Source organism: Argentina silus, assembly GCF_951799395.1.
Source record: "Argentina silus genome assembly, chromosome: 12".
NCBI lineage: Eukaryota > Metazoa > Chordata > Actinopteri > Argentiniformes > Argentinidae > Argentina > Argentina silus.
This window is the reverse complement of record NC_139666.1, coordinates 22151797-22172485: the sequence shown is the minus strand read 5'-3', so window position 1 is coordinate 22172485 and position 20689 is coordinate 22151797. Positions and strand designations below refer to the sequence as shown.

The 20689-nt window shown below is 39.8% G+C and overlaps 2 protein-coding genes across 2 annotated transcripts; one reads left to right on the top strand and one right to left on the bottom strand.

Annotated features, from left to right (window-relative positions):
- Window positions 1-717: 717 nt before the first annotated feature.
- On the top strand, window positions 718-8120 carry LOC310812632 (guanylate-binding protein 1-like). The gene is made up of 8 exons (XM_083681265.1): window positions 718-789; window positions 1880-2079; window positions 2196-2323; window positions 3133-3534; window positions 3823-4083; window positions 6447-6644; window positions 6799-7828; window positions 7983-8120. The coding sequence occupies exons 2-4, from the start codon at window positions 1884-1886 to the stop codon at window positions 3310-3312; spliced, it is 504 nt and encodes a 167-aa protein (XP_083537391.1). The 5' UTR covers window positions 718-789; window positions 1880-1883; the 3' UTR covers window positions 3313-3534; window positions 3823-4083; window positions 6447-6644; window positions 6799-7828; window positions 7983-8120.
- A 647-nt stretch (window positions 8121-8767) lies between these two features.
- LOC310812631 (guanylate-binding protein 1-like) lies at window positions 8768-16809 on the bottom strand. Its single transcript, XM_083681264.1, has 11 exons — window positions 16679-16809; window positions 15505-15704; window positions 15271-15398; window positions 14216-14325; window positions 13141-13334; window positions 11978-12220; window positions 11203-11483; window positions 10830-11042; window positions 10483-10585; window positions 10132-10325; window positions 8768-9423 (listed from the first exon to the last, which is right to left on the bottom strand). Exons 2-11 carry the CDS (start codon window positions 15677-15679, stop codon window positions 9292-9294), a joined length of 1773 nt encoding a protein of 590 aa, XP_083537390.1. The 5' UTR covers window positions 15680-15704; window positions 16679-16809; the 3' UTR covers window positions 8768-9291.
- Between the last annotated feature and the right edge of the window lie 3880 nt (window positions 16810-20689).

Sequence of the window (20689 nt, the reverse complement as noted above, 5' to 3'; positions counted from 1 at the left end):
GGGCAATGGGGTCGGTGAGTGCGCAACCTTTTGACCTGGAAGTCTACAGAATACCTACCCTAACGGGAGGGTTAAACAAGTTTAATGTGGGGTCTTTTCTTTTGAAGAAATCCGTATTCACATACACCCAAGGTAGGTGGGCGTGAAAGTGAAAGAATAAACAGTTTATGTGAGGGTGTAACCAGCTGTGTTTCACACGCATATTTTCAAACAAGCTTTATGTCTGAATTCACTCTTTTTTCCCCTTGTCCCACACCCTGAGTTTTAATGTTTCTGCAATGTATTTCAATACAAAGGTGAATGCATGAATAGTTTCCACCTTTCAAGAAGGACCACACAAGTACTCAATGATCAAGTATAATAGTATATATAATAATATGTGACATGATTTGTTATAAATTCCCTAAAGTGGCAAGTTAGTATAGGCCTATAAGCCTGAACCATGGAATACAAACAGAATATCATTCAATGTCACTAGTTTAGACTGGCATATAACCTTACACTCTCAGACAAAGAGACTGTGTTCTGTTCACTATATTGTACCTTTCCTTCAAGGGTCTTATCTCTTGCCCTATCCATATATGCCAAAATATGTACATTATTATGATCAAAATAACTTTTTTGAAATTGTACATACTTCCTGTTACGTAACCGACATTATTATGATCCAAATTACTTTTTTTAAGTTGCACATACTTCCTGTTGCGAAACCGAAAGTCTTATTGTCGTTCAGAGGTCTTTGCTATCTCAGAAGCAGAACCTGAAACAATTCAAATTATAGAATTTAAGGTATTGAAAACCATCTAACTTTCTGCTGCATTAATTATCGCTAATATATGTTTATTTTCAACTTCTTTTTGTCATGTAGCGGTGTAGCAAACTACTGTCACTACGCACCGAAAAAAGAAATTCACACCGAAAATAAATAGGAAAATAGGAATAAATAGGAAATATATAACATATTTTCGGTGTGAATTTCCTATTTATTTTCTGTGTGAATTAAAAAAAAAAAGTAAATTAACACAGAAAATAAATAGGAAATATAACATGAATAGATATTCCAGCCCTTGGACTTCAAAGGTTTTGTACGAGTCGCGGTACAGTATGGACCAGGACCAAAACTACACAGAAACACCTTTGCAATACTTCAGCACATTTTCTAATCTAACCAATTTCACCGAAAATATTTATGTGTTTACATGTGAGCTGTGAAAACACAAACTTATTAACACATACCAACTTGTTTACAGTGTCCCTGCTTGCTTAATGTGAGCAACACTTCAATATTGGGAAGGATCAGTCAGAACAGTAATAAAATAATTATCCAAATGGAACCGAGTTGAGATGATAAACGCACTCCTCAAGTTCAAATATCCCCACCCGCGCTGTCGAATTCCTAGCTTTTCGATAGCATAGCTATTTGTTAACAACATTTGTTATTGGCCTAGAAACATGTTCTTCAAAGTGTTTCAACAATTTGCCTCTGTGTAATAAATTACACATCCTGTTAACCTTTGACTCCAGAGTGATCTGTTCTTGTTTGTTAATTTTGTATTATTTCATTCATTTCCAGTAGTTTTGATGTATTGAACTACTTTTTCAAACTATATTTCTCTCAAGGGTACCTTTGGTGTAGTTTAACTTCTTCAATTGTAAAGTAATTGGTAATTTGGTTAACTACATTTTCTGAGTAGCTTCCCCAACACTGTTTATTTTATCAAAACACAAAGGGAATCAGATTGAATAATGAACAACGTTGATCAATGTTTTGATACAGATTAAGTTATTATACTAACTAACCAAATAACTTGATTGTAGTTATCATGCAGTAATCAGATCTGTCCTGTAGTCATGTGTTTGTGGTGATTTTGCTGGCCAGGGTAATGGCAGGTTCAACAGTGAGGATGGAGGAACCAGTGTGTCTGATTGAGAACGACCCAGAGGGAAACCTCAGAGTCGTGTCTGACACTGTGACGATTCTGAAGCGGATCCAGCAGCCTGTTGTGGTTGTGGCGGTGGTCGGGCTGTATTGCACCAACAAATCCTACCTCATGAACAAACTCGCTTTAAAGCAAAAAGGTGAGATTGTCTAACTAGACATTGTCTTGCCAACTGTTATTGTTTTTTTTTCTATAGTTTTCATTGAATAAATGTTACTTTTAGACACATTTTCTCTCATGTTCCATTGTGTTTAGGTTTTGCCCTGGGAGCCACTATAGAGTCGGAGACTAAAGGTATCTGGCTGTGGTGTGTGCCTCACCCCTCTAAACCTGGACACACTCTGGTGCTGCTGGACACTGAAGGACTGGGGGATGTTATGAAGGTAGGAAAATGGCATTAGGGATGGGCAGTACAGTATTTCTGTTACTGTACATGTATTTTAAATACATATTTAATTACTTTTGAGGATTTAGGCATTTGTATTTGACAAGCATGACACAGGGGGCAAACACAATCTTCTGATGCACATGTGACTGACAGGTGTTGAATCTGTGTCCCCTTTACACCACAAAAGCTAAACCCTACTATAAGCTCATGGAGCACATGCAAGTGTCCAGGTCTCAGGCAAGGCTTCTCATCATGTGAGCATCGTCTCCAGACCACCTCTGTTACACATTCCTTGAACCACGTTGGTGCCATGACACAGTTGTAATAGTAGGGGGAAATATAAATATAGTTGAGTGTCGCAAAATATATATTTTTTATTATATAGTTTTTTTAGCCCACCTCCACACCCTTTTGAAGGACAACTTACAAAAAGTTTAAAAATGGACAGAATGTTGTTCTTAGAGGTAGGCCAATGATTCAATTGTTTCCCATCATCAGATGAAAACAACTTTTATTTTGGCAATATCGAATCGCAATACTTAAGATAATGGTAATCGCAATATATATTGAATCGCAGCCTAAGTAATATAAGATAATATCGTACAGAGAGATCCCAGGCAATTCCCAGGCCTACCCAGTAAGTGTCTTTACAGAAAAAGAGGAAACCACATTTGTCTGATGAGTAAACATTTACCTTGAGCACTTTTTTTCTCCCTGAGGTAATGCCGAGGCTTTAGCTTAGTGGGCTATAACAGCAGCCTCTACAGTATCTCAATGACTGTTTATTGTTTTTGTATTATTCAGGGAGATGAGAAGAACGACACCTGGATCTTCTGCCTGGCTGTGTTACTGAGTAGCGTCCTGGTGTACAACAGTATGGGGACTATTGATAACAAGGCCTTAGAAAACATAAAGAATCCTTTGGTGTGTGTCTGTCTGTCTGTCTGTGTGTGCGTGCGTGCGTGCGTGCGTGTTTGGAAATAGTTTTCCTCCTGAGCAGCACCCCCTGCAGCTATGTGACTGAACTGACAGAGGACATCAAGGTGAAGACAAAGGCAAAGGTAAAGCAGGCCAAGTCCAATGAGTTCATGAAGGTCTTCCCTTCCTTCGTCTGGACCGTCAGAGATTTCACTCTACTTCTAGAGGTTGACGGACAGCCAATCACTGCAGATGAGTACCTGGAGAATTCCCTCAAACTGGTGAAAGGTGAGAGGTGTGATCATGACTTGCTGATGATAAATGATGAATAAATTCAATGGGAGCAGCTCATCTGTTTATAGAGCACAACTCTCTCTCAGTATGGAAACTCTTACATATTGTCCAAAAGAATAAACTTCAGGATTGTGGAACACAACATCTCGATATCAGTCACATCAGTCTCCAACATAGTTTATTAATGAAATAGCAGTGATTTCACTTAGCTTAACCCTCTTGTGAACATTTCACATCTACTGTAGTTGAACGAATGTCTATATTCATTTACTGATTAAAAAGGAGACCCCAAGAAGATTAAGCAGTACAAGAAGATTGAGGAATACAACCGCCCTCGGGAGTGCCTACGGGAATTCTTTCAGCTAAGGAAGTGCTTTGTGTTTGAGCGTCCGGCCACTACTGAGGACTTGCAAAGGATGGAGGAGCTGACAGATGCAGACCTAGAACCCAAGTTTGTCCAGCAGGCCAAGGAATTCTGTGATTACATCTACACCAGCGCTGAGACCAAGACCATGATAGGAGGCCTGGAGGTCACTGGCAGCAGTGAGTAACCTGCATCTACAGCCTTTACTTAAGCACTGGTTTACTATTCAACTGTTGCTGCAGTCTTTACAAAAGCACTGCTCTACTACTGATGTCAGTATTCGTATAAATACTATAAGTGATAGCCTACTTCTTGTCATTCCTCTTATGCATGATTAATGCAGTGCAAGGATATGTTTTCCTGACACATCTAATTTCCTATGTGTTCACAAATTAGTTTGCATGATTAGGGTCATACACTTCACCCATAGCAATTCACCTTGTGTGTAGAGCACAGAATTGTGTTGTGGTATTGTGCATGAAGTTGTTGAAGTCGTTGTTGTAGATCTAAACTAGAGATTGTGTCGGTCTCTAGACCTGTAGCGGGTATTGGGCTCTAAATATTGTTGATAATTAATTACTTGGAATTATTAATTTGGCTACTATTTAAAATCAATACTGTAATTACCTGAGGGCACCACTAACAATTTTGAGCATTCTTAATTTAAACTGGATTTGTTCTTTTACAGAATAACTACTTCAACAGTCAGTCTCATATCAATAAACTGAAGGGTATTTGATGTCTATCAACAATCTTAGTAAGTTCTTTAATTGTTCATAGAGCCAGCATTTGTCAAAGCAAGAGAAACAACACTTATTTATAAAAATGGAATTGTATTACTACACTAAGAAACACACAGTGAATTTAGAAAGATTAATAAAGATGACAATCCTAATTGTTATGGTTTGGAGAAACATTGCAATGCCATAATAGTTCAAGGAAGAAGAAAGCGATTGTTGTCAATATTTACGGAATTGATCAGATTCCAAGGCTTGATTCCAACACACCCTGTTGGATGTTTTCAGTCATAGAGCTCGTTGTGCTGACGGTACCATGGTCGGGTCTCTCCTAGGTAGAGAGCAAGCTGCGTTCGTCTCCAGTTGAGCTGATCACTCATCCTGGAAGGGGAAATCTCAGGACCCTCTTTGAGGGGACAATTCGAACAGAGTATAGACAGAGCCTCTTCAAGAAAAACAAAGACCACAAAAAATACTGTGTTAGTTGAGCCAAAGCTCTTTATGCCTTTCTCATGCCAGCAGGAGATTGGGCATGTTTGAAATGCACGCTGGTCCCAGCTACAATCACGATTGGGTGAGGGGAAATCTCACCTCTTCTTCAGAACTGGTGCAGTCCTGCAAATGCAGATAGTCCAGAAATAAAGATATTGTTCCTAAAATGTTCTCATGGGCAAATGCACGTCTGCAATTATTGTCAAAGTCTTTGTTTAATATTTTCGGAGAGAATGATATCAAACCATAAACCTGAAGCATTGTTGCAAGACTGGTAATAACACAATTCAGGATGAATATCAGTAAATGGCAAGGACTACTATTGAAATACATTCACAGGTAATACATTGGCATTTCTGTGTGGTGTAAAGAAATGATCAGAGTCAGTCATGTGCACAGACCCTTTTGTCTGTTTTGTTTATGTGTATGAGTGCCTTCCCTGACACCTTCCTGAGGGTGTGGGGGCGGGGTTGGCCATTTTTTCTGATGCAAAGCCAGTGCTCCATGGTTTAGGGTCTGTTGAGGAGTCTGCCGTTTAGTCTGTCTGGCCCCAATGGAGCCAGAATGTGTGTGTATGGTTTACGACAGGAACAAAGGGGAAGGTGTGACCACCTTTGTATTTTAGCAGAGAATGATATCAAATCATAAGTGATTGCAATTTGAAGCATTGTTGCAAGACTGGTAATAACACAATTCAGTAGATGGATGATGTTGGTGTATGTACAAGCTGCTGTGAAAGGTCTATCATGTCTTCTGTCTCTGTCAGTGTTGGCGAACCTGGCTGTCATGTACACAAAGGCGATCAGGTGTAATCAGATTCCCTGTCTGGACAGTGCGGTGGAGGCTCTAGCCAAGATCCAGAATCGTACTGCTGTAACCAAAGCACTGGAGCACTATCAGACAGAGATAACAGTAACCTGCATCTACAGCCTTTACCAAAGTACTGGTTTACTATTCAACTGTTGCTGTATAAAAAGCTCTGCTATAATACTTATAGTTATACTTATACTATAATCGTACTGCTGTAACCAAAGCACTGGAGCACTATCAGACAGAGATGGCCAGACAAGTTACCTTCCCGACAAAGACCTAGAAGGTGCTGTCTGGTATTCACAGGGCCGTGAATAAAGTAGCTCTCAAGACCTTCATGAGTTTAAGAAGAAGCTCATGGTATTGTATTCTTTATGTGGCCTCCTTTATCAGATGACAGAAAAAAAATCCTTCTCTCTTCTTCTCCATTTAAATCTATCCCTTTCTCTTATTCTGTTGATCCCTCTGTCTTTCTCTCTCTCCAATCCCTCTCTTTTCTACAGTGTCAGCTGCGGACTGAGTATAATGAGATATGTAAGAAGAACATTGAGGAGTCTCGGAGGGTGTGCAGAGCTGTCATCACACGTGTGTTTGGGCCCCTGGAGAAGGCTGTGGGTCAGGGCTCCTACATGTGCTCAGGAGGCTACAATACTACCGTGAAAACCTCAAGAAGCTGATCCAACAATTCAAATCTGAGAGAGGCAAATTATCTCTTCCTTAAATTCCAAAAAGAACCTTTAAGCCACAATTGGGCTAATATGATCTTTAGAATTACTTATTTTAGTAGAGACAAACTTTTGTGAACGTCTATCTGAAGTTTCATGTTTGCTCATTCACTTTAATGTGTGTTTTCAGAGTGAGGAGGTATTGAGCGAGTATCTGGATAGGAAGGCTAACGTAGGAGAAACTATCCAGGCAGCAGACGAGTCTCTCAGCAAAGAAGAACAGAAGAGGGAAGATCCCTCCTCCCATATCCACTTCTCTTTCTGAATAGGAATAGTTTTGAACAAGCGTCCTCAAAAAGTGCCCCTTGACCATAATTAAGGCAGCATTAAAGGAGTACTTCACTCAACAATCATTTAAAAATATATTTCTCATAAGTCTACCTTGATAAAACACAAGTACTTGTATATATAAGTATGTGTATATATCATGATTTTGTGTGCCTCATAGATATCCTAATGACAAACGTATATTTACTTCCTGAAATAATGATTTGATGATACAAATACTATTCCAGGACGTAAATATAACTTTGTCATTAAGATATCTATGAGGCTGTAATACAAATAATTGGGACCATACTTATGGTGGACTGATGGGAAATACATCTGAAAATGTTTTTTGAGTAAAGCACTCAATATAAATAATGGAGAAAGTGTATTTTAACATGCAAATAGCACTAGATTTCGAATAGCACTAGATAACTATCTGTAGTGCTCAAGGAATTACATTCCCTGAGAGCAGCATTCATACAATACATTCAGTAATAAGTCATTATTTACTTGGTTATGAAGAGATACAACACTTGTTCTACTCATAAAGGTATTTTGGAGTCATATTAGTCAGTCAATTATTGTATTAGAATTTAAAATCATCCAAAAGCCCTTAATTGACCAACTGCCTGTTATGCTCTCTTAAATGTAGATTAATCTCTCTTGAAACTGTCAACAGTCCTCTCTCTCTCTCTCTCTCTGCAGTGGAGAGGGTGAAGAGGAAGGCAGCAGAACAGGCTCTCAGAGGGTGGCAGAGGAAAATATGTTGATCCAGAAACAGCTGATTAAGGACCAAAAGAAATCAAATAAGGAGCATTTGAAACAACTGGCAGAGAAGATTCAGGAAGAACGAGAGATCGGCAGACAGGAGAATGGATGCCAGACTTAAGGTATGTACTGGAGAGAAAGGGGGGGGGGGGGGGGGGAGAGATAAGGATAGAGAGACAGGGGGTGAGAGGAAGAGAGATAGGACTTTTGGCCAGTTTCAGGAGAAATTAATCTACATTTTAATACTTTTTTTTAAAAAATGTTTATCGATTTCAGGAACAGAAGGCCCTCTTTGACCAGGGCTTTGGCAAGAAGGCAAAATGTATGGAGGGTAACATAAAGAACCTCAAAGATGAGATTAAGGAACAACAGGAGTCCCAACAGCCCACCATCTGCAAATGGATGGATGTCGCAGGCACAGGGGCATTGGCTGTCCCTGTTTATGGCACAATGGTTGGGGGCGGTCTATTAGCCACGTCCAAAGTTATAGAGTATGGACCCAAGGTTTGGAATTGGATGTTTGGGTAAAATGTGTCTTTCATGTATGTTGACATTGTTTGAAAAGACAAAGATGAAGGCTTTGTTGAAGTGTTTGTTTTTCTAGACTGTGCAGCTTTATTACTACAGCTTGTAAAGACATTTTCAGTTACACTAACTAATGAAATATACGCCCTGATTCTGAATAGTATGACTACCTTAAAGTCACACTTTCTATACATCATTCAACATTTAAAGTAATCAATGGAGCAAGATTTTTTTGCAGATGTATTGCAATGCTGGTAGTGTCAGGATACATGACATTGTTTGTGTGTCTTGGAATCTCATGGCTATGTAAACCACATAATCTGTATGCACTCCTTATACTGAAGCATTTGTTAAAACTATTGAACCCTGTGCCCAAATTCTCCATCCCTGAAATGTACATTTGTCCACTCCCTTACACATATTTAAAGGCATAATATTGATGAGCCCATGCTTACACTTTCTTGTTTGTTTCAAAATGATCTTTGTTTTCATCAAGCTCTTGACAGAGAGAAGGCTTTTTTTCTTTAGAATAAAATGTGTTTATTAAAATGTCATTTAGCTACTTTCTATGATTACATTTCACAAAATGAGTATTAATTGAGTATTAATAAACTAAATAACTCCATCAAAACACCATGAATTATCTAAATTTTTCAGAGTAACACTTAAGAGTATCACTTGTCTAGGACAGACTCCTCCAGTAGAAGTACTCCATGTTGCACTACAATTTGTTTTCAGGACCCCTGTACTGGAACCTACTGTGTTACAGTACATAAATCAATTATTCATGACAGACAACAAAATCCTCAATGGAATGCCAGGTTCATGTTATAATGAGCCATCAGTGCCATATACAACACTGACATACAGTAACACACACACAGACCAAAGAATACACCTCTCATAGCCAGTGGCGAGAACTGCTTAGCCATAAAAGAGGCTCCAAAACTTGTCTTTTAAAGCCTCAGAACATGTGATATGATTTACATAACATGGGAACAGCTGTCCATCCCCTGCAAACTCTCCTTAAAGTGTCCGCCTGGACTTTCGTAGACTTTATTTATGATATGGTGCACCTTTTTCTTTTGGGTGGGGGCTTTGACAGCTCCAAAATCTGTTTTTGGAGATTGTTTATGTTTTCCTGCATTTTAGATGCTCTATTCTCATTGGACTCCATTAAATCCTTCTGGTTCTGAAACAGAAGAAAAAAAATAGTTCATTAGAGTTTATTATTAAAGCTTTTTTTCAGGAAAGTTCAAATGTAACATTTGTTTTGATGTTTTTGGATCATTATTTTGAGGCTGTGTGGACTTGGGTGAATAAAGTGATTTTCTCTTACACCGTTTCATCAGTGAGGCAGTGTTGCTGATACTATCATTATGTGATGTCACTCCCTGGAGACTTGTAAAATCAACCTTCACCATCAACCAGAGAGGATGTCGTCTTGGTGGAATGGTGGACTCTTGGGTTTGGGGCAAGGAAGACCCTAGTTTGGCTTCGGCTCTCAAATTGAATTAATTGGCACTGTAAAATGCCAATGCTCAAATGAACGAGAAAATCTCGTCTGGATGGAAGCACCTCACTCTATAAAGCAGCAGTGATCCCCTTTAAGGCAGCGATCCGCAGGGCGAATTGACTGGCCCATCATTCAGGGTAAACAACGCAGAAAGCATTGCATTACTCTTTGAAAAAGTAAGAAAGTGTATCTACACAACAGCCCTCAAATGTGAAATTATGAGGAGAAAGCTGAAGGTTAGCTATGCTGTCTGCATCTTTCGTAACTGTCTTGGTTTCTACAGCTAAAGAGCACAGTGTTTACAGAGAGGTGGTAGAAAAGCCAATTTGAACACAGCTTTAAGTTGCTTTCACTCTCTTTCACTCTCTTTCTCTATCCCCTTACCTTCGTCATGGCTTCCAGCACTCGTTCATTCTCTTGTTTGGCGATGTGTCGTTCTTCTATCGTCTTCTTCTCCAGCTGTTTCACATGCTCGTCGTAGGATTTCTTCAGGTCCTCATTCTGCTGTTGCTGCCTCGCATACTGCTCTTCTGCCACTCTCTGAGCCTGTTCTGCTGCCTCCCTCTTCACCCTCTCCACTGGAGAGAGAGAGAGTCAAAAAAGGGCACTCAGGTGATCTCGGTGATGAGATAAAAATTCAATTTTGGAAAATAAATATAATTATACAAATACGTCTTCTATTTTGACGAAATAGGACATTGCCTAGAAGTAGTGGAATGATACAGGGGACATTACCTTCCCTCTTCTGTTCTTCTTTGCTGAGAGACTGGTCTGCTGCCAGGATAGAATCTCCTACGTCAGCCTTCCCATCCAGATACTCCCTCAATACCTCCTCACTCTGAAAACACACAAGGATGTATTTGGGAATACACACACGCACACCGTAATACACCCAAACATTGCATTTGAGGCCGCGAATGAACTAGTGATCATAGTGAGCACTACAGCTATAGCTGTATCCTGTGCAAGTAAACAGAACCACAGCCAATATTTTCTTCTCAACCGTTAATACAACAGTGTGTTTTCTTTAAATGTAAGGCACCAAAATATGTACAAGTTTCTCCCCATCTTCTGATGCATACCATAAATCCTTTGCCTTTCTCAGATTTGTACTGCTGGGTCAGCGTCTTGAGGTTTTTACAGTAGTCTGTGTGGCCTCCTGAACGCATGTAGGAGCCCTGACCCACAGCCTTCTCCAGGGGCCCAAACACACGTGTGATGACAGCTCTGCACACCCTCCGAGACTCCTCAATGTTCTTCTTACGTATCTGGTCATACATCGTCTGCAGCTGACTCTGTAGAAGAAAGAGGGGGTGGAGAGAGCGATAAAGATAGGGAGACAGGGAGAAAGAGTGCAAGAAAGAGAGATGGGCAGCTATACATGTATAGAGAGCGGTAGCAAGAGAAAATGGTTTTCCTGCAATTTGTTAATTGACAAATAAAATAGTACAATACATTGAGCTCCTTCTGATGATTCTGATTCTCATCTTTGAAAGTGAGACTCATGAAGGTCTTGATAGCTTCTTTCTCCATGGCTCCATGGATATCAGACAGCACATTCTGCGTCGCCGTAGGGTAGGTAACTTGTCTGGCCATCTCTGTCTGGTAGTACTCCACTGCTTTGGTTACAGCAGTACGATTCTGGGTCTTGGCTAGAGCCTCCACCGCACTGTCCAGACAGGGAATCTGACCACTGCTGATCGCCTCAGTGTACATGGCAGCCAGGTTCGCCAACACTGACAGAGACAGAAGACATGGTAGATCTTACAGAGCAACTTGTACATACACCAACATCATCCATCCAAGGGTCTAGATACCAACAAAATCTCTAGTCTAGATCTACAGGTGATCCAATTTAAACAACTTCATGCAAAATACCACAATACAATCCTACGGTCACCATAAAATGAAAATTACTATGGGTGCAGTTTATGTCCCTAATCATGCAACCTGGTTTTTGAATGCATGAAAATGTTGATTCATTTTTATAAACATACTTTAGAAATTACCTTGTACCTTGAACATGGCATACAAAAAAGTGGTTTTAGGTTGATGGGGCAACCTAAAAGGGTTTAACATGGAACCCAAAAACACTTTATTTGGCACTAACTCGAACAAGAAGTAGGCTATCATGAAAACTGACATAAGTATTATAGCAGAGCTTTTTATACAGCAACAGTTGAATAGTAAACCAGTACTTTGGTAAAGGCTGTAGATGCAGGTTACTCACTGCTGCCAGTGACCTTCAGACCTCCTATCATAGTCTTGGTCTGAGCACTGGTGAAGATGTAATCACAGAACTCCTTGGCCTGCTCGACAAAACTGGGATCCAGGTCTGCATCCGTCAGCTCCTCCATCCTTTTCATCTTCTTTGTGTTGGCTGGACGCTCGAACACAAAGCACTTCCTTACCGGGAAGAATGTCTTCAGACACAGCCGAGGGTGGTTGTGTTGCTCAATCTTTGGTGATGTTCCTTTTGAAATCAGCAGATTAAAGAAATAGTTCACCCAAGTTACAAAATCACATATTTTGTTCCTTACCCTGAAAGAAGTCTATGGACAAGGACAGACTTCAATCCACATGTTTGGTTCTGTTTATCACTGTCACTAACCGCTAACAGTGAGCATATTTTTTTACCAAAACAATAGTGGAAGTCAATGGTATGTTAGCATGTTTAAAATTCCATACCTCAATCATCCCAAATTCTATGAATAGACTGAATGATTTGATTTAAATGATTTGAGATGATTCGGGCATGAAACTTCAAACATGCTCATTTAGGTACCATTGTTTTTTGGTAAAAACTTGCAAACTGTAAGTGGTCAGAGACAGCGCCCGAAATGAACAAGACCAAAGTGCGGATTGAAATCTGTCCCTGTCCATAGACTCCTTCTAGGGTAAATAACCAAATATTTGATTTTGTAATTCCCTTTCAACAATAGAGAAAAGAGTGATTTTTAGTAGATGTAAAATGTCCTACAAGAAAGTTAAGCTGACAATGAAATAACTGCTATTTTATTCATGTAAGATGTTTGAGATTGATAGAATAACACAGTTTAATGATTACTTCAGGTTTACTTCATATTACTATGCACCCTCTTTGGTGTATCGTGTTTTAGCTGCTGATCATGAACAAATTAGAGTGCTGAGACACTAACAGGAAGCTTTGGAGTTTTGAACAGGGGTCAGTCTCCCTAAAGTATGGCCCCTAGCCGCAAAGCTGAGAGAATTACAATTGTAAAATCAATCCAGGTCAATCTTCTGTGCAAATGAAATTTGTTAAATTAAGAACTTTGCTGATCTAGAAGAGGAGTGGGCTGGGTTGTCAAATTAGATATAGAACTACTTTCACCCCTGTCTGCAAGTCATGATCAAACCTCTCACACCTCTCACCTTTCACCAGTTTGAGGGAATTCTCCAGGTACTCATCTGCCGTGATGGATTTTCCGTCAATCTCTAGATCCAGGCAGAAATCTCTGACGGTCCAGATGAAGGAAGGGAAGACCTTTATGAACTCATTGGACTTGGCATCCTCTCCCTTTTCCTTAGTCTTCACTTTGATGTGCTCTGTCAATTCAGTCACATAGCTGTAGAGGGCGCTGTTCAGGAGGAAAACTGTCCCCAAATTACATAAATCTAACACACACAGATACTGTATATGTACACACACACGAGAGGTAGCATTCACTAGGGTTGTCTCAAAACATTTGCGTCCTCTGGATATTTCATACAATTAATCCATCAATTGTTTTTTGAAATTGCTTAAATAAATGCTATTACTGTCGCAAATTCTCTATATATCAAATTCTGGCTTAAGTGTTGATTACATGGTTCATATAATGTTTTATCAATTTCTTATCTTGTTTCGCAGTCCTCAGTTTAAGGCCAACAAACCTTTGCAAAATAGGCTTTTGCTCAAGGTAGTGTGGAGGTGTGCCCCTCTCTGTCCAATCAGGTAATTTCTTGACACATTTTTTGTTTTTTTATCACAGGGACCAGTTTTTGCTTATGAGTGCTAATTTTAGAACGAGTGGCTGGAAATATACCAACATCCTGTCACATCACTGTAATTGTGCATGCCCGAGCACACACACACTCCAAAGGATACTTAAGGGGGTGCTGTTCAGGAGGAAAACTATTTCCAAATGAACGACATACACTAGTACACATACACAAACACGAGGGATATCAAATGTTAATCGATCAGTTGATACAGCAAGTACCGCCTTGGGTTGTATGTAGCCTCTGTATATTTTGTTAGACACATTATTTAATCCATCAGTTGATACATTTTCTGAAAAGTACTGATGGTTGACTAATGAAATTGTTTAATCATGCTTGCCTTAACACATACACACACATACATACACAACTAGACACACACACACACACACACACACACACACACACACACACACACACACACACACACACACACACACACACACACACACACACCAAAGGATACTTTATGTTTTCCAAGGCCTTGTTATCAATAGTCCCCATACTGTTGTACACCAGGATGCTACTCAATAACACAGACAGGCAGAAGATCCAGGTGTCGTTCTTTTCATCTCCCTGAAACACACACCAATGTGCTTTGGAAGTAAGTATATATACTGTACTGTATTTCTGGTAACTCATTTATGAAATGTATCAAATGGTTTATAACTACTTTATAAACTATTAATTATTTGTTTATAAAGCCTTAGTAATCCATCAACACAACATAGCAGTTATAACGCATGTGCTCAATAGCACCTTGGTGTTTGCCAAATCCTGTAGCTTACACATTTATTCAAATCATGTTCCACTATATTTACATCTTATAGTTGTTTTGCGTTAAGATATGATGTGATCACCTCAGGTAGTTTTTAGGTGCATGTCTCGCTTCTTCCGTTATTTAAATGCCCAATGTATTTACTACGGTTAAAACAGAACGTGGCATTTTATCTGGAAACTAAAAAGGAGACATTTTACATTAAGGTTGGAAAAGTATTTCTGAGTTGATTTCGGATCATGGCGATTCTGAATAGTAATTGTAATAATAAAATATACTAATTGAGGAAATCGTATTGAGAAAATCTAATACACGATCAATTCACATAAAAACTGTCTTGGGTGGTGTACCACATTGAATGCAAATGGTAGACAACTAACAGCATAACATGTAGCCTACTTATAGTGGAGCATCGCTGTAACGTTTTTTAACTGCTTGTTAACGGTTTAAAATGATATAAAAACAACTACTATACATGATCTATAAACCCTTTATAAAGGGCACCTAATGTTAAGTGTTACCGTATATTGGGTAGGCACTGTGTTGTTGCAACTACTGTAATGGTGTGTTGTGTATTTGCACTGTTCAGCAGTTGTGTAGGTTGCATTGCTTGAGTTGTTCAGTGTAGATACATAAACCTATTGTGTGAACACACATGTTGCTATTGGGTGGTTTTGAGATTGCCTTGGTTGTGTTTCTGGAGGATTTATATGGTGTATATTGCAGTGTGCTGACCCTACTACCTTCATAACATCCCCCAGTCCTTCAGTGTCCAGCAGCACCAGAGTGTGTCCAGGTTTAGAGGGGTGAGGCACACACCACATCCAGATACCTTTAGTTTTAGACTGTATGGTGCTTCCCAGGGCAAAACCTAAACAGAGACAAATAAGTCTTAAAGAAAATCTAGCAAACATTTATAAAAGAAAAAGAAAAAGAAAAAAAAAACAAGCCGACAATGTCTAGTTTGACAATCTCACATTTTTGCTTCAAAGCGAGTTTGTTCATGAGGTAGGATTTGCCGGTGCGATACATCCCGACCACCACCACAACCACAACAGGCTGCTGGATCCGCTTCAGAATCGTCAGAGAGTCAGACACGATTCGGAGGTTTCCATCTTTGTCATTCTCAATCAGACACACTGGTTCCTCCATCCTCACTGTAGAATCTGCCGTTACCCTGGCCAGAAAAATCACCACAAACACAGGACAGATCTGATTACTGCTTGATTACTACAATAATTTCATTACATTTCAGACATTTAGCAGACGCCTTTATCCAAAGCGACTTACAAGTACATTTGTCTAAGCAAGTGAATCATCTATACATCAGTCATCATAAGAAAAACAAATCTATGCCCGGACCAGGGGCCATTGGCAGTCACAGTGCAAGAAGAAGGAAGAATTACTTCCTTTTTTATTTTTTTATTTTTGTTACAGTAGAGAAACTGTACAGGGGGGTAGTGGGGATGAAGAGGTCTTTAGGAGGGACAGTCAAGATAGAGGCTGAAGAGATGGGTCTTCAGTCTACGGCGGAAGATAGGTAGTGACTCTGCAGTCCTGACAGCCGTGACCGAGTAGCGCGACTGCTGCATCCACGTAGAGGCGGTGGTTCCAGGCGGCCAGCGAGGTGTAAGAGCGGAGTGATCGGTTTGGGGGCAGACCATTGCTTGCGGTTTGGGGAAGTTTCTTCTGGAACTTCCAGCCCCTCCCTACTTACTTCCAACCCCTCCCTAGTTGCAAGCAATGGCAGGGTCTTGAATCTGATGCGAGCTGCTACCGGGAGCCAGTGAAGGGTGCGAAGGAGTGGGGTGACATGGGAGAATTTGGGGAGATTGAACACTAGACGGGCGATAGCATTCTGGCTGAGCTGCAGTGGTCTGATAGCGGAGGCGGGGAGCCCGGCCAAGAGTGCGTTGCAGTAGGCAGGGCGGGAGATCACAAGTGTCCAGACCAAGAGTTGTGCAATCAAGTTATTTGGTTAGTTAATATAATAACTTCATCAATATCAAAACAGAATGAGTTGGTTTAATAAAACAAACATATAAAACCGAGAATGAATGAAGCGGAAAGTTGGATAGTTTTACAATGCGACTTTACAGAGCTGTTCCAATACAGAGGTGCTGATGTTCCTTCGTACACATGCAGACCTACCTTGAAATCGCAGACTGTCAGTCGAGCAGGTTGAATTGTTGGAGCAGTTTCAGGATCTGCTATTGGCACAGTGAAGAACAGATTGAGCCGCACAACTTTTATAGAGAGCAAAACGAAAGTGAAGGAAACAAAAAAGGGGGAATTCAGAACCTGTGACTTACTCAAAAAACTATGGATCAGATGAGTTTGAGTCTAAAGCGATGTCTTAGCAAATTTTGTTGGCTATTTACTCCGGCCATACACTTCAAAGTGCCCTATCTGCACTGCGTAGGACACACATAATGGACTGTACACGAAATATTTTCCAAGGCTAAACATGATTTTTACTACTACTCGACAACACTTCTTGTATAGATATCAAGTTTCAACCATGAGGGGTGTCGTACGAACAATTATTGACACTGTGTCCCAACAGTTAAAGGTGCTACCTCTACATTGCATAGGGAACACATAATGGACTGTACACAAACTATTATATGTCATACGAACAATTATGTGCTAATAATTGTTTGTATGACACCCCTCATGGCTATCCGTAGCCTCTACTGGAGAGATGCATGAGGAATGAGCCTGTCTTCCGATTTCTGCCATAGTCATTCATATTTCATCTTTAATAATTGTTGATTCAGGTCCAAGCTAATAACAATTTATCTCCCCCTCTCCCTGCAAGCCCACTAATAACTAGAAAAATAAGTTCCAGAAGAAACTTTGTGGGCTTGCAAAGTCTTATTTTGGTCGTGGAAAAGGTTTAAAGAACAGGTATCATAAAAACTCAGGTCATTCCTGTTGTTGTGCGGGTTTGGCAGGTCCAAATACTGTACATTCCAACTTTGTACATGCACTTGACTTGCCCCTGGCACTGGTCCCAGCATCAGTACTACAGTGCCCTGCATACACATGGGAAAGAGGAAGCATTTTGTCTTCTTTTAGCTCGATACTCCAACAGTTTAGATTTGAAATCAAACAATTACTATGAGGTTAAAGTAGAGATTCTCAGCTTTAATTTGATAAAACTAAGATTCCTAGAAGATAAAAGTTATATGTTATGTTTAATCGGTAGCAATCAGGGAATGAGATCCATGAAAGAAATATTTCATTTATGAACGCTGTTTTGGTCCCAAGATAGTGCTTTCTAAAATGGAGTGTCCTACCAGATAATCAATTTGTATATGTGGCACACAGGATATTTATATGGAATTGCCCACTTACGTAAATATGTTCCTTTAGCAAACATATATGTTCCTTTATATGTATGTACTTTATCTTGCATGTTTACAGACATCCCCCATTCAATTTCAAGCATTTCTACTTGGAGTATAAAAGGCACGAGATCTCGTGTGGGTATATAAGCTGTGGGCTTGCGCTGCGTTCTTCAGTTGGCGGTTAATACCTGAACCAGAGAAGCCGCTGTGGACCAGCCGACTCACTATTGTGTTTTCCGTTCATTCTTTCAGGTGTATGTGACATTTACCCAAATGTCACATAGGCATTGATACAGTGTTTCGGTAATGTTGCCTTTCTAATTAATGTACCGTTATGTATTGTAGCATATGTAGTTTGTAGTTTGTTAGCGGTATTTGCGCTAGCTTGGTATGCTAAACTGGGACGACTCCACTGATACATATATATGGGTAGGATTTAATGTTAGAGTGTTTTGTAGTTTACATTTTCTTTGTTTTTATTCGTTTTCTCCTAACGGTTAAGAGAAGGTAGACGGTTAGAGCCAGAGCCCGAACCGCTGATGAGCAGCGCTGTAAGTTTACCGTTGCCAAGGCAACCAGGCAGCTCACAGGTTGTACCATATTTTTTAAATATTGAGATTTTGATATAACACTGTGATTTTGATATAATACTGTTATTGTTTTACATTGTCATTTGTATTGTTCCAACTAAGCTCAGTTGGCAGTTAATACCTGAACCAGTAAAGCCACTGAGGACCACTATTGTGTTTTCCGTTTATTTTTTCAGAATAAATAATTTCTAAAATATGTCACCCCTTGAGTCAGCTTGCACTCTAGGGTGTAACTGTTACACCCTAGTTACACTGTAACATATACAAACATGTTGATATGGCAAGGAGTGTTCTAGGGGAGTGGAAAACACAACAGCTAATGTCCCACACTGAATGTCCATTTCGGGGGTTTATATTATTATGAGGGAGGATATTGTTGTTTGGAACTTGGAACTGAATTTCACTGCGATGGCCAGAGTTGGCAGATATCCGACAAACTTATGCCCTGCTGCTTTATCCTTTATGAATATGTATTTTCATGGCCAGTTTTCGTTTTAGTTTCAGGTTTGGTTAAGAACCTAGTGAATATATGAAGTGAATATAGACGATACCATGAATGAATATGAATATTTTTAGAATGTGAACAGGTGGTCCTCAACATTGAAATTTGGTCCTCTGTGGCTCAGTTGGTAGAGCATGGTGCTAACAACGCTTAGGTTGTGGGTTTGACTCCCACTGGGACCATATATACTGAAATGTATGCACTCACTGCAATGTAAGTTGTTTTGGATTAAAGCGTCAGCTAAATGGCATATATTATATATTATAACCTTTACTGACAATAATTAATTTAGAAACACAGTAGATGGATTTCGCGTCATATCAATCCATTATAATAGTTTACATATACCATTTTATTCAATAATCATTTCTAAATGTTCACAAAACAAGAATTCAACATGAAAAAAATAAGAATTTCAGTTTCATGCCTACTTATGGAATAAACCAGGTCAAATAGGGTTGCATATGGAGTTTGAAGATAAGACATGGAATTAAATATAAACAGTTATCCAGGTCCAAAGGAATGGTCGGCATTGAGATTGAATAGTTTTGAAGAAAGTACTGTAGTCTCATGAGACATACCGTACTGTAACGTTGTAGTGCATCATTGCTCATTTTGACTCTTCAAGACAAAGACTCACTCTAAGCAGTGTGCTGAAGTCAGGACAAAGTCCTCCCTGATGAGCATCCCTCCACATACATGGTGTCCTCCTTTAGCCTGTATGCCAAAATATGTCAGCACATACATGAATTAATAGTAGCTATTCACACTATACTAAAACAATATTACAACAAAGAATGGAATACAGTTATTCAAAACACCTTATAGAGAATGGCCAGCATTTGAAATACACATGCAATACCAACTACCATTGTTTTGCAATGCATCCCCCCCCCTATTCATTGTATGTGAGAATGCAATCCATCCCAACATGCTTACATGCGCAGAGGAAGCTGCATAATGTGCTGTCTGCACTGGCAGAGATGGCATTTCTTCAGAAACTGCTGTGGAAGCAGCAACATAGGAAAAACATAGTGTTCTTGGTTAGCAGAATTAGCAACATAGGAAAAACATAGTGTTCTTGGTTAGCAGAATTCAAATTATTTTCACCATACCAAACTCTTTTGTGAACACTGGGCACCAGGGTCCATCTCAGACAGCAGTCCAGTCCTGGCATTGAAGGCTGAACAAAATACAGGTAGAGACCAAACAAATACAAGGTCATTCATTCATTCATTCATATTATTTATTAGAACATATATTTATTTCACTGGAGGGCTGAAGCGTAGTTGCGAAGATACACAAAAGTTACCGTATGGTCACAGTACGTTCTGGCACTGGACTGAAGCTCAAGCAGTGTTTAAGTAGGGCGTTGATTGGGGATGGGTTGTAGGTACGTTGATTGGGGATCGGGTCCATGTGCGCCGTCGACTCGAAGGAGGACGCTCCAGTGATGACCGCCGCGGCCTCGAGGTGGTGCCAGAGGGTTGGTTAGGAGGGCGAACCGTAGCAAATTCCCTAAAGTGGCAACTGAGTATTGGCCTATAAGCCTGAACCACGATGGAATACAAACAGCATATCATTCAATGTCACGAGTTTATCACTTTAATGAAAGAGTTTAACTGTCTATTCTAGGAAATCTATTTTGGAGTCTTTCCCAGAACGGACGATCAAACTCTTTCATTTTCATTTTCATTTACAGTAACCATGTCCTTTC

Coding starts and splice junctions, on each gene's coding strand:
- LOC310812632 (XM_083681265.1), top strand. CDS start 1,884: ATGGCAGGTTCAACAGTGAGGATGGAGGAACCAGTGTGTCTGATTGAG. Junction 2,080..2,195: donor ACTCGCTTTAAAGCAAAAAG/GTGAGATTGTCT, acceptor CATTGTGTTTAG/GTTTTGCCCTGGGAGCCACT. Junction 2,324..3,132: donor GACTGGGGGATGTTATGAAG/GTAGGAAAATGG, acceptor TGTATTATTCAG/GGAGATGAGAAGAACGACAC.
- LOC310812631 (XM_083681264.1), bottom strand. CDS start 15,679: ATGGAGGAACCAGTGTGTCTGATTGAGAATGACAAAGATGGAAACCTC. Junction 10,326..10,482: donor AGAAGAACAGAAGAGGGAAG/GTAATGTCCCCT, acceptor CTCTCTCTCCAG/TGGAGAGGGTGAAGAGGGAG. Junction 9,424..10,131: donor TGCTGGAAGCCATGACGAAG/GTAAGGGGATAG, acceptor CTTCTGTTTCAG/AACCAGAAGGATTTAATGGA.